We start from the raw sequence: 17,077 nt of genomic DNA, 5'->3' as shown, positions 1-17,077 counted from the left end.
GGCAGAAAAAGAGTGTGTTAAACAAGTCAAGCATCCTCAGCTGAAAGTAAAACAAAACCAAAACGTGAATCTGGAGCCAACTTCTAAATGAAAGAGTTGCATCAGTGACAGGAACAGAGGCTCAACAGAGTTTCACGATGCACGGCAGAGACTCTGGTGCCACTGCGTGCCCTCGTTTCACTAACTCTACAGAGCGGCGTGTCTGTCATACTGCAGCGTAACAGATGACAAAATCCCTCTGCTGTTCGCACACACAATCTGTGACTGCAACCACAATACTGAACTTGATTTGTACACAAGTCAGTGAGTCAATGCTGCAACTCTTTGGTGGAGATGATGAGTGAACATCTGAGTCCCATGTGGAAAGGTGTGGAGAACGTGTGATACTTGATCCTCAATTAATCATTTAGATAATTAAAAAACTGTTCAACAGTATTATCTAATCTATATTAATCAGTCAATTTCATCACTTTAGGAGCATGTGACAAAGTAGTCTCTCTTTCCTTCCACGTCTTCATTATGTGAAGACATGAATTGAATCTTGGATCAATTTATATTAATGGCTGATCCATCATCGACTGTGCTGTAGCGTCACAGTGTGGGGTCTACACTTTCAGTGTAATACTCTTCTGAAAAAACATCAAGGTGTTAAATCGTGTGAAAGTTTCCACATGGGAGCTGTTGCTGACACAGTGCTCTCACATCGCGTCTTCTGACAAGCATGAGGAGTCTGGTCGTGCATCGGTCTGATTTGAATGACAGGCTCGCAGCCACTCACGTGCCCAGGTAATCCCACACCAGCCCCCCCATTGGCTGCTGGGAGGCAGCGGGGGGAGGGGCCTGCTTTCGCGACTGCTGTGAATGCCACAGATGAGAAGCGGAGGGACTCCTGGTGTATGATGGCACACACGCAACAAACATAAATGCGCTCACACAAATGCAGAAACACATCATGTACAAGCACACACATGAATAAGGTACGATGGCGAAAGCAAGACATGATGGAGTAAAACAGACATGAAGGAAGGTAATGGGAGGAAAGAAGAGGAAGACTAATGGATTAGCAGGGTAGCGAAGACTATCACCGACTCCAATAGTATGGACATGGAAAATGGCCATTAAATGGAGTGTACAGTATTCATACAGGCAGCCTAGGTCACTTTCTCCTGACTTAGTTTTAAAAGCGGGTTAACAGGATGAAAATGTACAAATACTAAAGATATCTTTTCTCATATTTATCCTCTCTCACCTCTCCAGTTCGTGGATCTTTTTCTCCTTATCATTCTTCTCATTCTCCATCTCCCTCAGGATCTCTAGAAGTCGCTCCACTTCAGTCTGGGCCCTCGCGGCGTCCTCCTTGTGCTGGGTCACTTCCTGCTCCAGGCAGGCGATGCGCTCGGCGAGTTCAGCGTTGGCCTGGGACTCCGCCGCCGCGCTCTGAGCCTGCAGCAGAAATTAATTATTGAAAATAAACCCAGCGCTAGCTTTGAAAATGAGGTGACCGCCATTTAATTGAAACGTTAAACTCTAACTGGAAGGATGTGCCAATAAAAATATAGGTGTTGAAGATTTGGTGATTATGACACGGGCTTTTTCCAGAGTACAAATGGCCATTTAGAGAACGGGCAGTCCAGTGGTGTTGCTCAAAAGTAAGTAAGTAACAAACCCATCTGAAATTTGATTAAATGGTTTGAAATTAGAATATTTGTTTTTATTTTTAATCTAATAATGACCCGAAACTGATGCATTACATTTGTTGCAGGTTAGTTCTGAATTTATTTTTTTTATTTTATTATTATTTTTCTCTGAAGCTCTCAATTTTCATATGACTTTCATGGTCTAAAATAAAATCAAAAAACAGACCGTTTGCATGTGTGTGGCCTTGAAATTATGATGAAAATCAGCTTGAACCAACATGCAAACCACATAATGGATTTAATTTATATGAAGATTAAAATGAGCATGAAAAGGTTGGTAAAGTAAACAGTGAAATGTTATGGGCACCAGTGGCTTTCTTCATTGTGCTGATAAAAAGAAACAAATGAAATTAAACAAAGAAAAATAACAAGTTATAGCCAACTTGGAGGTTAGAACAGCTGTGTGTGTTTCCCAGAAGCAAATGTTGCTCTTGGGACAGATTGACTGTGTGTGTGTGTGTGTGTGTGTGTGTGTGTGTGTGTGTGTGTGTGTGTGTGTGTGTGTGCAAATGCCTTGGTCCCACAATACACAAACCCTATTAGTCTTGGAAGGGTAAAACAGTTTTTACAGGTCTTTATGTGGATAGGAAATGTTTGGGTGTCTGACGATATTATAGGACGACCTGGGAGAAAGGGACGGAGGGCGAAAAGGAGAAACTAAGCACGGAAAAAAGGAAACACAAAGTCACACTTTTTTGTGACTTTGTGTGCTTTATATAGAAACAGACGGCGGCTGAGACTTAAACCCCCGATGAGAGAAACAGCAGATATCCACTGACACCTTCACACTCTCGCTCTCGTTCCGTCACATACTGTAGGCCTACATACACAGAGGGTGTGGTGGTGCTGCTGTGTTCTCTGTGAAAAGGACTGTATGCCTGTCAGCAGGCCACCACACATGCACACACCGTTATGTGGGCCACCATGTGGGAGAGACTACGTGATGTACAAACACACATAACCGGTCATCTATCCTGGAAAACCCTTAAGGGAAAAAGGAAGCGATGACAGAGGGGTTCTTTGGTTTTCTATCCTCCCTTTCTGTTAAGCTTCTACTAACTGAGATTAATATTTGCTTTTATTGGCCAGCAACAGACGCAATCTATTGTTGCAAACCATTCGGTCCACCTGTTTTGTTCACGCAGCGTAAGTCAACTTTGACAACCCTTGGTCCACTTTGTGGAAGCATCTCAGTTTCCTGTTTTGATAGGTGCATTCATAATTCCTTACTTCTCCTCGCTTCCAGGCTCAATTAGATGTGTCTCTTGGTGCTACAGTGTGAGTGATAGCTGACCTTCTTCAGCTGGTTCTCCAGCTTGACGCACTCTTCTCTCTTCTGCTCCAGGCCAATTTCCAGACTCTTCAGCCTGTTGTCCTTCTTCAGTGCTGAGGAGGCCAAAGAGGAGGCCTTCTCCTTCAAATCCAGCACACACGACTAAAGCACAAAGAAAAGCAGAAGCAAGCCCAATTTGGATTTGTTATTTATTCCCTGTTAGGCAGGAAAAGTGGATGTTTGTGTCATAGGATTATTGTTATTGACACATTCAAATGTGTGTTTCATCCTGTTAACTGCCTCTCGTTCTTTAAATCTCTTTTTTTACTCTTCCACCTCATTCCTACCAGCCGTGAAGTCTCTCACTTCCTTTCTTTTCTGGTCTTTTCCTCTTTTGGTGAGGGCAGTGAAACAGGAGCCAGTGTGACCAGGAGGAGACACTCAGACATGTAATTTTACCCTTGACTGACAACACCAACTCAGATCATCATGTTTGACTGGAATTCGGTCGCAGCAACCTTGTTGCTAACTTTGATTCTATTTAGGTAGACATACATATTGCTTTTGTCAGACAAACCCCACATCTGCATTTAGCAGTTTAAGCAGGGAAGGAAATTGCATATATGTACTTGAATATAATGCCCTTAAGGAACAGTCCTCTATCTGTAGTTTTAGTGAAACCTACATAAAAAGACTGATACCACTGTTTGTATGCTAAACAGGTCAGCAGGTAGCATAAAGACTGAAGGGAGATAAATATCTGTAAAACTCAACAATTAACATACAATGAGAAAAAAAAGCAGGTAAGCAACACGAGGTTGCATCTGCTTATGGTTTCTAAAGAAAATTGTGTCAATATGTTGTTATGATGAACCTCCTAAAAGGTATTAACTGTAACTTTCCTATGACTGCTGTCTGAATAAAGAGAAGACAGCACCTGAAAATGCTTGGTCATTCTCTCCCTCTCCGTCTTGACGACTGCATGTTGTTGTCAAGGAAACATGAATGTTTTATCATTGTTGTCCTTCAGCGCAAAGACTTTGGGAGGATCTGAAATCTGTTCTGCAGCGATAGATCTATCATGTTTCCCTGACAAGGACACAGTGAGGGAGAGGCGAGAGCGCGTGTTTTCCTGACTGAGCACAGACATGTGTGTGTCTCCTACCTCACGGTCAGCCAGGTCGCCCTGCAGCTGGGAGACTTTCTCCCTCAGCTCCTTCAGCTCCTTCTTGCTGGACTCCACCTCCTCACCCTTTTCTCTGTCCTCCCTCTCCCGTTGCTCCTTCAACCGCTCTATTATCCGCTCCTGAACACAGAGAAGCGAGAGAAGAGGATGAAGAGGATGAAGAGGATGAAGAGACAGGTGGACATTAGAAGGAGAGAAAGAGGGGAAAGGAAAGACAGTAAAGTTGGAGAGAGCAAGGAAAACAAAATAAAATCAGCACTTTTACTCCCACGGTCACTTAATATCAAATTTTTATACTAATAACATTCACATTAAACTTTATGTACATGGCAGCTTTAACTGGATCTAACAGCCAACACAGGTTTCAGACACATAATAGGTTCTGGCACAAGATGTAAAATTCACAAGCAGTAAAACACTATAGACGCCCTCCAGCTATAGAGCAACATAGCGGCCAAAGTTCACGTGAGTGAACAATAGTTCACTCAGACAGAATCCAAAAAAAAATCCAAACAGTGCAACAGCTGTTTTCTGTGCGAGGGTTTTTATTCAGGTTTTAGATATGTAGATGCGATGGCTAATGTTAGCGTTAGCAGCTAGTCACAAGTAGAGATTCACAGCAAGCAGCAGTGTGTGACAGATTTAGAAAGAAAGCAAGTGTAGAATGGAAAGACAGAGGAGTCGAGCACAAAGGGAAAATATCCAGAGGCACCAAAGCAATTAAAGTGAGGGGAACAGTTCTGCTACATCACCTGCCAACACTCACACATCCAGCTGACACCCTGAGTATTAGTCACGGCACAATTAATATTTGTGTGCGCTAGTGTGAAGTAGATCAAATCTATCAAATATATCAAACACTTTGAAGTGAATTGTTGGTGTGAGCATCACTGGTTTGTTTCCCGAAATCAGAGTAGCCTGAAGACTCAACCACAACCACCAACAGGTGGTTGCTGGTTCAGGTCCTACGTCCAGGTGGTTCAGCGCTGAATCTGTTTTCAGAATGATGAGGCTGAGACAATGGCAGGTGGCCGTAAAGATGATTTATGAACACAGACTGTAAATTGTGATTATTGGTTCACTTCCACTTATCCAGAATCATTTGGTCATGGCCTGGGTGGTCGTTGGTTTCTCTCATTGTGGTTATATTTATGCAACCTTGGACTGTAGATGACCTGGGGTTGACGCACCGACGGTGTGTGTGTATGTGTGTGTGTGTGTGTGTATATGTGTGTGTGTGTGTGTACCTTCTCAGCCAGAGCCTCCTCCAGCGTTCCCAGTGCTGTGTCAGTATTGGAGGTGTCTGTCTGCAAAGACTTGACCCTGTCTTTCAGACCACTCAGCTGTTTCTCCTTATCCCTCAGCTGATCTTGGAGGTTCTCTATCTGCAGAGAGACAGAAAGCACCTGTGTTGTTATTGACGCTTCCGATTAGCGGTATGTGGAGCAAAACGCATAGTTGGTTGAAACTCCCAACCTCTGCAAATGAAAGAGGTGACTCATTTTAATTAGAGACAGACAAGCAGGATTTTTTACATACAAACATATTGTTTGTATTGTTGGGTCTGAGATCATTTGAACTGAATTAATAATAATTACCCATCAGAGTTTTTGAAAACCATAGTTGAGTCTATGCTGAGTATAAGAGTGTTAATACAAACACTACACAGTAAAATAGCTTCTATAGCAATAATCAAACTGCCTCGCCCTCACCGCTGTCATGGGTAGAAGACACATGAAGCGACAAACCCTTGTAAAAACGCTAATGGGATTCTATCACAACGGAGCTGAGGGGCTGTACAGTGGAAAATAAACTTTCCCCCTCTTCTCCTACATTTAACCCCCACTCCAAACACTCGCTCTTCCTTCTCCTCCAATCCTCTCTCACCGCGATTTGGTAGCCGTCAAATTTATTTTCTTTTCAAACACAAAATCAGCAGATGACACTGAGAACCCAACACTTTCCATGCGCCCATAATGAGTCTTAAGCAGCACAGAAATTAGAAGAGCAGCAGATTGAAACCTTATGGAAACGTTACTGTGCATGAACTTAAGACATAAAAAACCTCATCTCCCTGTGCCCTCGTTTTTTTTCTTGCCCGTCTAACTTACTTTTGCCAAAGCGAGAAGAAACCAAGCGATTGACAAGCTGTCACAGAGAAAAGAAAGTCAGATTGGTATGTAACCTCTGACTCTGCTGCAGGTGAGGCACACACATTTACAGTACCGCAGAGATGGAGGGTGTGTGCGTTCATACAGTAAAACATTCCCAGCACCTCATTAATCAACTATTCACCTGACAGCTTGACTGACACCCCCTCTTCACTCTCTCTCTCTCCCTCACACACACTTGACATTGAGAGGCAGAGAGACGCTTTGATCCCGCCTGCACTTCCTGGAACTGACAACAGCTGGATGGCTGGCAAACATGTGAACGCATATACATACTGTATACATATAAACCAGCCACTGCCTCTGTTCTGGTCCTGTCTTAGTGCCCCAGTCTGTGATAAAGAACTGGATTGCTCTGGACACATAAACTAGAAATAAAACATAAATAAGTATTTTTAATTCTTCCACAGTGCAAAAGGAAAAGAAATGCAGATTAGACAGTGAAGTCAGCAGCGTCTCTGTCTCGCTCTCAGACAGTGGACTGTATTCTATTTGAAGACGGCCGAGGTCATCATTTATTGAACAAGAGGAACTCATTAGCATGCATCTGATTTCAAACGCACCCTGTCTCTCTCCTCCCCCTCGCTGTCTTGCTGTATGTCTGTCTGCTGTATGGTCTCTATCATTTATCCGCTCACACTTTTCGGTTCTTTTTTCAAACAAGCAGCAACTGGAGGGGCGATGGAGGGGAGAAGGAAGATGTATTTTTGCAACAAAAACTAACCCAGCTAGGGATGGGAAGGCTGGACGGTGCGCTGCTGCTTCCTACTGTCTCATTTTCTTAAACTGCCTGAAGCTTTCTTTAACATCCATCTATTTCATCCACAACAACTGTGTCATTTCAGCCTTCTTCCTCTCTCTCTCTGGCATGTCTGACCAGCAAAACATCTTGACAGGATAACGGTGAACTGTGTGCACGTACCAGACAGCAAAGACAGGGGTCACTCCTGCCCATCCATCGCTCTGACAGTGTTACCGAAGACACACTCACACAAACAGCGTGTTGAACAACTATACAGACATCACTCTGATTTCCTCTGCACCTACGCTGCACCTCTGTGGATCTGAGGTCTCTAGTCTGTGTTTCTACAACTGTCTTCTCAATTACTAGCATTAGAGCGCCATCTAGTGGTCTGATGGTGATACAGAACTGTCAAAAAGTGTTATATATTTCTTTTCTTTTGCATTCTATAGAGACAGTGTTTTTTTTATTTACGTAATTTGAGTAATTTAGGTCCTCTTACCTTCTTTTGCAGTACATTGACCTTTCGTTCTTTGACATCCAGCATGTCTTTGAGGTCAGTGATCTCTCCTTGCTGGGTGCTTTTCTCCTCTGTCAGCTCCGATATCTGCTGACTCTTCTTAGAGAGGAGAGATTCCTTTTCTTCCAGACGGAGACGCAAAGCATCCACCTGTGTGCGTACACATACATGTAAAAGCCCAAAACAAATGGTCAGTGATTATGAAAACGAGCATTAAGGAAGAAAGCAACTGAACCTCAGTCTGGAGGATGGCAGCTCTCTGTTCTTTTGCAGTGAGCGACTCCTTGAGGACATCCACGTGTTGTTTGCTGTCAGAGAACTGATTGTTCAGAGTCTCCAGTTTGGTCCGGAGAGCCAATAGCTCACTGTCCTTACGACTCAGGTCCTGCTTTGCTTGATCAATCTGAATAAAACACAAATGCAACATGAAGTGAGAGAGGGAAGATGGAGGAGAGACACATTTACACCAGGACTGCATGTCGATTCACATCAAATGCATTTAAATACAACTACTACTACTAGTCTACATGAGAACTCATTCTATAGAGCATATAGAAGTTATGACATAATAATTACAGTAGAAGAAGAACTAGCTATAAGCATTAGACACAAGGGGAGGGAGACCAATGCTGAGATCCAACATACAAAATAACTTTGAAAAAAACTTACTTTTTTCAGATTGAGGTACTGTAAGGTGCTGTGCAAGACCATTTACTTTTGAATAAAAAAAATAGCCTTAATTTATCCTTTATATACTCATGCTAGACTAGGAGGACAGATTCATAGTCTGACTCTGAATACAGAAAACACAACAATCTGAAGTGATATAATTACGTTTCTTTGGCGTTTCCATGGGGTGACTGGGGTAAAATATGTGAATGAACTTAAAGTGACATAAAAAATAGAACGGCACACCGATCCCAGCCACCAGCTGAGAGAAACCTCATGCAAGGAGAAAGACCAACAGGTTACAGCAGATGTATGCGTACTGTAGCGCAGCGCCGCTGGATTCTCAACTTAGGGTCTGTAATTGGAGAGTTCAGACGGCTAGAAACAACTACTTCTTGTTGATAAAAGACCAGCAGTTGGTGGCAGCGGCTCAAGAGGGAGAGAAGCCCACCAGTCATAAGATAAAGGTTTGACTCCTGGACCAAGGTCATGTGACAAAGTGTCTTTAGAAGGACATCATAGTTGCTTATTGCAGTCTGAACCCTCCCGGGACTCTACTTTGCCTCTGGACAAGCAGCCTGCAGCTATTAGACAACCTAAAAAGCAGAAAGACGAGCAATAAGGAGAGAAGGAAAGATAAGCGCACATGGACACAGAGGTGTGTCTCTTACTGCAGACACCTCCCGCTGAAGCTCATTGGCCCGTTGCCTTAGCTGCTCCCTTTCTGATTGGCTGTGAGAGAGCTCCTCCTTCAGCTGCTCAACCTGGCAGGAGAGGAGGGTGTCACCGTGACCACAACAAACCAGCTGCTGCAGTGGATGAGCACACATGGCACATCCATGCGCGACACAAGCTGACACACGAGAGCCACTCACCCCCACAGCATCACAGCTAGGAGCACAGATGCGTGATGGTAAGTAGTACCTGGTACCTCTCCAGTTCTCATAGTTACTCATAACTGATAAGTCATTAGGTTGGTTCAATTTCATCGATTCTTTTGAACAAGTGAAACAAGTGTGGGTGCCCATTACCTTGTTCTTCATGAACTTGGAGTGGGATCTGTAGACCTCCATCTGTTTGATCTCCTCCTCCCTCTCCTCGCTGCTCAGAGCGCCGTTGGACTTGAGCATGTTCACCTCCTCCTCTAGCTCCCTCAAGCCACGCTCCAGAGAGCTGATCTTTGCGTCCTGCGGGACATCGACACATTCATGTCAAGGTAAGACCAGCTGCTATTCTCAGTACCTCTACCACATAGGAGATATAAGAAAGGACAACGTGCAGTTTGTGCAGCTTTTCAAAATCCAGATGAATCCCATCGGCCCTCTTACATTTAGAAGGCTGCCATGAACAGTCACATCCTGTTAAATTATAGCTTCTCAATTTTCAATTAAATGTCTTAAAACAACCACCAGGTGCCTATACAAACACAGTAGGAGGTTTTCATGTGGCAGCCATTCCTCCTGTTCATATCTGCCACTACAGTGTAACTGACGGGAGCCAAAATCCACAGTCCTTGTGCAAAATATATTCAAATGTGTATTTGGAGCCAATATGAGGTTTCAGCATTTGGAGTTCATCAAATGCTACGCATATGTTCTCCAGTTCATGTTTTTTTAGTATAAAATCCCCTCTTTGTGTTTCCCTGGACAGCCCTTCCCTGTCAATCTGCAGCAGAGGGATAGTATGAATACTGAAGCAAAACCACTCCAACTCTGGAAAACACCCATTCAGTGTCACAGATTTGAAGGTTGAAGTCGGACAGAGGACTGTAGGTTTTGGCACTGGTTACTCACAATGGAAGCATTTAGTGGAGGACTCTGTTAAACGACATGGACAGCAAGTAAAACCTGTTTTAGTCTTCATATACAGTAAGAACGGACCGTAGCAGAGTGTCCACTAGAGAGCGACATTTGGGCTTGGTTGTGAAATGCATTGATTTATTTTATATATTATATATATTTTATTTTTTTAAATGTAATTTGTAAAAAAAGCACTAATCACTATTGCTATAAATTCAATATGTAGGTGAAAATAATAAAAAAAGTTAACTGTTGACCAAGGTTCACAAAAATAGTCTTAAGCATTAACTTTATACTGTTAGGTATAAAGTTAATGTGTCATGATTCCTAATACTATACAAACAATAGTGATTCTTTGACAGTCATTAAAAGAACATATGATACATACAGTATGCAGAAAGACTTGATATGCACCATCAGTCAGAATTTCTTCAAAGAGATGGTACCTTACTAAAACTGTAACTTTAGTTAAATTGTTACTACATAAAAGCATGTAGATGCATACGTTTAATTAGGATTAGCACTAAGACACATTTACCTTCATTTCAATAACTGTCTGCAGGGCCTTGGTCTTCGTTGATTCTGGAGCTGCTTCGTATCGTCTGTGCAGCTCCTGAGAGACACACACACCCCGATGGTCAGCGGGAGACATGGAGGGATGGGGTGATTGATGGATTGAGGAAAGAGGAGGTCGTGAAACTGGAGAGGAGGCGAGATCAGCTGGAGGGAAAGAATGGAGGGAGGGCTGGATGGTGGGCGTAGGCCGCGGAGAGGGAGCAGGGAAGGAAGGCGAGTGCTGGAGGGAAGGATGAACAGAGGAGGTGATAACAAAAGACGGATGGTGAGGAGGGCAGGGGGATGGAAGGATGACTGGATGGCTGGACTGACGGTGGGATGGAGAGAAAGCCACAGGAAAGGAGGGCGAGGAACGCAGCGGGTGTTGGCGAGAGGGGGAGAAGGGAGGAGAGGGTAGAAACTGGGGAGACACATGGAAAGTAGGCGGAATAGGAATGGAAGGAGAGACAGGAACAGAGGGAGACGTGGGGATGGAGGTGGCAGCAGGAATAAGATGCTTCCCTCTGGCAGCAGCGCTGGCTTTTAGCCTCCGTGGGTCTTTCCGTCCATCCCACATTCTTCACGCTGTGAGGTACTAAGACCAATAAGACTGTTTAGGCCTCAAACCTCGGAAAACGATCTAAGCTGAAAGCCTGAAACGGTGTTTAGTTTCCAGCTTCGTAGCCTTTGGCCTCGACTCACATTTAAAAATGTTTAGAACCTAAAACAATTCCAATATTATGCGTAAAATTTGATTAAATCCACAAAAGAAATCCAGTAGCAGCTTCAAATCCTTGGAAATGAATCCAATCCTACTGCGTTGTTTCTCAATTTACTACACAAAAAAAACTGCAGTACTGTTGAGAGCTATTCTACATCTTTTTCTAAAATCTCGAAACTATCATAATAAAATTAAAAGACTACAATTTACTAGGCTGCATGCAAAAACATACTGTCTGTTATCATATCACAACTGAGTCACCAAATGAATTAAAAGCACAGAAGGGCAGTGTAGCAGTATATGCAAAGGCACAAAAAAGAAGCAATAAAGGACAGGAGAGAGGGGGAGGGAATGAAAGCAGAGGGGAGGACATAGCGGCAGTGTCTGCATCACTGCTTTCCTTTGGAGGAAGCACCAACGCTAACAAAAAGGACTAATGCAAGAGCCAGGAAGCATAAAACACATCTATACGAAAGGGACAGTAGGGCTTTAGGCCATGACTGCTGGAACAACACGCACTATCACACACACACACGCACGCAAGCACGCACGCACGCACACACCCACCCCAGCAAACATATAACCACTCAGGACAGAGCATGGGAGGATCTGTCTCAAAGCATTTCTTATAGTAGCAGGATGTCAAAAACAGTTTGTTAATTAGCGAAATGTCAGCAAAAGAGTCTGCAACATAAACGCTCAGTAGTAATTATACACGATTCAATACTGGAGTTTTAAAGCCGTCTACTGGCTAAATCAGGGGTGTCCAACCCTGGTCCTCGGATTTTCCAACTCTCCCTGCTGATCACCTTGATCAGGTGTGTGTTAGCTGCTGATTGACTGAACACACCTGGTCAAGGTGATCAGTATTAGCTGGGACAGGGAGAGTTGGAGAACCAGCAGGACAGTGGCTCTCGAGGACCAGGGTTGAACACCCCTGCAGTAGACAACCGTTTGGACATTTTATGTTAAAGCCGTTTACTGCCTAGAATATTTTGGTTTATAGGTATTTATCTCTTACAGCCTGGACTGTCACTACAGTATGTGTTCAAAGTTAACCTCTGTGCCTCTGTGTCCTAGAGCTTATCTTTGCAAACCTACCATGCAGCATCATAGTTTAAGCATCATAATATTATGCGTTGTGCATCATTTTCTATTATTATTGTATTATGTGTGTCCTCTAGCCTATATATTTTAGGTTTATTTTTTCCAGCTCTGATTATTTGTTGGTCACTGTCGACATTTTGCCACTAGAGGGAGCTGTTGTATAAAACAATTAGAACAGTGAGGTCCACAGTTAAAACTGCTAAGGAGATGTAAGGATGAAGCAAAAATGAGCAGAGAATCATAAAATTGTATATATACATAAAACACTATGTATTTACGTGTGTGTTGATTTTTCTGTGTCATTGCTAGGTACTTGCCTGTGTTCCATAACAGTTTGATTTACACACAGGAACATCTGGTTGTATGCAAGGACACACCCTCACACATGCCTGTGCTTCAGTGCACATAGTTGCCAATCACACACACAAACCTCTCTGAGCTGTAGCATCTCCTTGTCTTTTTGCTCCAGAAAGCCTTCTAGTTGGTGGATGGTCATCTCAGCATCAGCAAGTCGCCTTGTGCGTTCGTGGTCCTCCTCGGTTGCCCGTGACGACAGGCCTTTACTTTGCAACATTTCCAGTAACTTCTTTATTGACTCATCCCTGAAAAAAGGATTGTACAGATTCAAAGCAAAGTCAAAGGCGACACAACCTGGCAACACACGGTATTAAAACAGGGTTAAAGTCTGTCGCCACCTGGCAGTTAGCGTGTGTTTCTGCGTGTCTATCCTCAGCTCCATTTCTTCCACAGTCTTCCTCAGGAGGAAGAGCTCTTTGACCTGCCGCTCATATTCGCTGTGGAGACGCAGGAAGTTCTCCTCTGTCATTTCCTGAGGGGGGATAGGCTGGCTTCCAAGGCCACCGGACTCTGAGTAATCCGACTGGAAGAGCTGGTTGAGATCTCGTTGAATTCGCAGCTCATCTTGTAAAGCCTGGATGGTGCATTGAAAATGCTGGGGGGGCAAATTACATTTTGAGTTACAAAAGGTACAGTTAGTCACTCGCAGGATGTTGTGAAGCTGTGGATGAGGTTTTGTCATTCCATTACACAACAGCAAAAGCATTCGCAGATGTCTGATAGTTCTTATTCTCAATGATTTACAATGATTTAAGAACCTGATGCAATGTGCAAAAAGAAGGAAAGTCAAAGATGGATTAATGATTCATGCTTCTGGATGTTGATGTGAATTTGTAAAAAATATATACAGAAAGCAAATGCTAATTTTGCTATAAAAGTGGTTGGTGGTTCACTATCCTCATGGGCTGAAGACAAGACCTGACAAAATAAGAGCTGCTGTTTGTTCATGTGTGATGTCACTGAAGCCCCCCCCCCCAGGCTTTTTCAACAGCTGGGTCACACACAGAAATAATACAGGTAGAAAAAGGCAGAGACAGATGTGCATGTGTGAGAGTGTGAGTAAACGGGAGATTAAAAAGATAGGGACATTTAAGAGGTTAGAAAAGGCTCCAAGCAAACAACACTGATGAAGGAAATAACAAACTCAAAGGAAAACAGAAGGAGACACATGAGAGGAGGCAAAAAAGCAATTCTTAGATATAAAGAAAGACAGGCTGCAAATGAAAAGGTCAAGAGAGCCCTGCAAACACAAAAAGGAAAGGGATAAAAGATCTGGATAGTAGATCACAGCAGCTGTTTTTATTAATAAATCTGCTTCATGTGAGCAGGTGTGTCTCTCGCGTCTCTGAGACTAATCTATGAGCTACTGAAATGAAGTGTGATTACAAGCATTTTAATAAATAATCTGCGTCTACGGGTTGATGGGTGGTTCTGCTGAGTCAGACAATAGCCCCACACGCGGTGCTGGATGATGCTGATATTTCTAGGTCTGCCCTGAAGAAGGAAAGAGACAGATGCTTAGTGTGCTCCTGTGTTAAATACCTCCATTTCCGTGTATTCCACTGATCTCCATGCCAACACATAAACACGGAGTTGCCATCTTTTCCTGACCATGTTCATTCAGTTTCATTTTGTGCCTAATCTAAGTCCGACTTCTGTCCCAACCCCTCAGTATTTTCATGAAATGCAATTCAGCTAATACAAAGCGCACACACAGCTTCAAAGATTAAATATAAAGAATTTAGAAACACACACACACACACACACACACACACACACACACACACACACACACACACACACACACACACACAAACAAACTTGTGCCAGAATTCGCCCTGCACTTACTCACAGTATGGAATGTAGAGCTGAGAAAGGCCAGACCACAAGAGAGCGAAGCCATGGAGGGAATGAATATGAAAGAAAGCCATCAAAAGGAAACAAAAACAGGGAGGGAGATAAGGAGGAGGAAGCGTGAACCGTTAGAGAAAACACAGTGGTAATTGAATTGTGTCAGGCAGACGCAAACGGGTTGAAAAGAGGCGACGGTGAGGTTGGAACTAGAAGTGTGTTATTCTTCTCAGTTTCTGCTGAGTCTTTAGCCGCTTCACCTTTGACCTTGTCAGATGCTTGCTGATCCCACGGGGGCTTGAGAGGGTCAGCTATCATTCAAACAAAACAGACACACAGACACATGGCGGACATGCTCCCAAATACAAACAAGCACTAACACACAGAACACAGCTATTATACCACAAAGTGTGGCTTCATCTATTGTGTTATGGACAGTGTAGCAAAATTTTGTCATTAATTTAATTACAACCATTATAACAAGCCACATATTGTAACAACGGATCCTTGCCAAAACAGTCAGCACTGTCTCATAAGAAGAAAGGCATTAATTAATGACTCGTACCTCAACAACTGCTAATGGTAAAAAGCATCAGTTTAGTGCACAGCTGAGGAAAAAGCAGCGCCAAAGACAAAACAGATCAGAGTAATGTAAAGAAAAATCTGACTGGCTGAAAGTGTCCAGGTTTAGGATTAACTGTGGAAGTGTTTATATTCGAACACTTATAGTAAGTAATAGGTAGAATATTCTGAGTTACTTCATAAATATAAAAGATGTTTCCATCCCTTGTCATCGCGGCCTCAGGCCCTCGTCATATGACTTTTAATATTAACCATCTCTTCATTATTACTCCTCCATCTCATCTCCTCCAAGTGAGTCACTCCTTCAAAAACAGACACACACTGTGATACTGCAAAAACACAAAAACACACACTCCAGTGCATGTTAATGCCCACACAGTTACACACATAAGCAGACAACATTATGCTGAAATCAGTGGTCATGCTGTGCGTGCGTGTGTGCTTAATGACCATGAACAGTTTAAAATCTTCGCCCACTCAGGCACCAGACAACAGGCACATTTACACTCTCTACACTCTATGAAGATAAAGGTGGAGGATGAGGACGATAAAGACTTTGAAAAAGACAAATGGGTGAAAGAAGCAAAGCAGGATGGATTGAATAGAAAATAAACATATCAGCCTGCATGAAAATAAATAAAGCAAGGAAGACACAAGCACGCATGGATGAAAGAGAGAGAGGCAAGAGATGAAATGAACCGAGGGGAAGGATAAAAAAGCAAAGAGGAGCGAAAGTGAAATGTTGACCCTAAACAGTCACTTGAGATGCAACATCAGGGTCAGTGGTGGGTTTAAAGAAGCGAGAGGAAAAGGATATTGTTAACAACACCAGAAGCTAACTAGAGCCGATAGAAGGATGGATTGACAGATGGACGAAAAGACAGACGGATGCATAGAAGCAGTGAAAAGAAAAAGGGGGAGTGACTTTACTGTAATTCTGTTCATTCCTTCCTAAACCAGCTCCTTATAAGGGAAGCCATGGCTGCTGCAGTCACACACACACACACACACACACACACACACACACACACACACACACACACACACACACACACACACACACACACACACACACACACACACACACACACACACACACACACACAGAGGAAGTGAGAGAAAGTGAGAGGGGGAGAGAGGAAAGTCACAGAATAACAGCCTTGTCGGCAGAGAAGGAGGACTGACTCCCTCTTTCCTTTCACTTTCAAATCTCTCTCCATCTTCCCCCTGTAAAACACTGAGTGCTGCTTTCCGTCTCTCTGCGCTGGAGTTAAACTTTTATAAGGCTCTCCAGCGTAACGGTCCCTGCCTCTGTCTCTCTCCGTCTCCTCCTTGCTTTCTAGCCGTTCCTTGTGACTTTCTCCCCTTCCTGTCTGCCCATCTGGCCCTGTTTCCCCCCTGCCATTGCTCCCTGTATTTACCTTCTCCCTACCTCCTGCTTTGCCTTCACTCTCACCTATCTCTCCATGCCGACTAAATAAACACACAGGTTTGAAGACCATCTGTTCCTGATGAGCATCCATGTGTGAAAAACACAAGCGCACGCACGCACACACATGCGTGCATGTACGTATAAATAACACTTATGATGAAGCCAAAGTTATTGGAAATTGTCCTTTAGGCTGGAGCTTTAGACTTGGAGGAACCTCTGTATCATACATGCACATTAAGCTGGATGAATACAGGGACAGTATGCTAACGCGAGCACAAACACAGACCCACGCGTACGCCCAGGAATCATGAGTCATAGGTTGATGAGCCGTGGATGGAGAGAGGAACAGACTGCAGGCAACAGAAGGCGAGATGCGTGTCATTGTGCTTTACACAGCGCTGTATCGTGTCTCAGA

General features: G+C 43.5%; 1 protein-coding gene and 1 long non-coding RNA gene across 9 annotated transcripts in view; one reads left to right on the top strand and one right to left on the bottom strand.

Moving 5' to 3' along the window:
* Positions 1–17,077, bottom strand: part of LOC114862740 (ELKS/Rab6-interacting/CAST family member 1-like) — a 76,186-nt gene that overhangs the window by 46,911 nt on the left and 12,198 nt on the right. For 5 of the 8 annotated variants that reach the window (XR_008695483.1, XR_008695482.1, XM_029163369.3 and 2 more), the window contains exons 5-15: positions 13,136–13,392; positions 12,871–13,042; positions 10,596–10,670; positions 9,290–9,445; positions 8,930–9,022; positions 7,825–7,992; positions 7,572–7,739; positions 5,404–5,541; positions 4,136–4,276; positions 2,992–3,132; positions 1,250–1,443 (exon numbers count right to left, since the gene is read on the bottom strand). Coding sequence is in view for 5 of the 8 variants with exons in the window: in XM_029163369.3 (XP_029019202.1) it covers positions 1,250–1,443; positions 2,992–3,132; positions 4,136–4,276; positions 5,404–5,541; positions 7,572–7,739; positions 7,825–7,992; positions 8,930–9,022; positions 9,290–9,445; positions 10,596–10,670; positions 12,871–13,042; positions 13,136–13,392 (1,703 nt within the window). In the remaining 3 variants the exon portion in view is untranslated. The remainder of the gene's footprint in view (positions 1–1,249; positions 1,444–2,991; positions 3,133–4,135; positions 4,277–5,403; positions 5,542–7,571; positions 7,740–7,824; positions 7,993–8,929; positions 9,023–9,289; positions 9,446–10,595; positions 10,671–12,870; positions 13,043–13,135; positions 13,393–17,077) is intronic. The other 3 variants (XR_003787053.3, XM_029163372.3, XM_029163373.3) reach the window with 1 other exon arrangement.
* LOC129604532 (uncharacterized) lies at positions 9,364–10,311 on the top strand. Its single transcript, XR_008695484.1, has 2 exons — positions 9,364–9,474; positions 9,909–10,311. It is a non-coding gene; the product is annotated as an uncharacterized LOC129604532 (long non-coding RNA).

This window comes from Betta splendens, chromosome 9 (genome assembly GCF_900634795.4).
Source record: "Betta splendens chromosome 9, fBetSpl5.4, whole genome shotgun sequence".
In the NCBI taxonomy this organism is placed as follows: Eukaryota; Metazoa; Chordata; class Actinopteri; order Anabantiformes; family Osphronemidae; genus Betta; species Betta splendens.
This window is presented reverse-complemented; position numbering and strand designations above follow the sequence as displayed.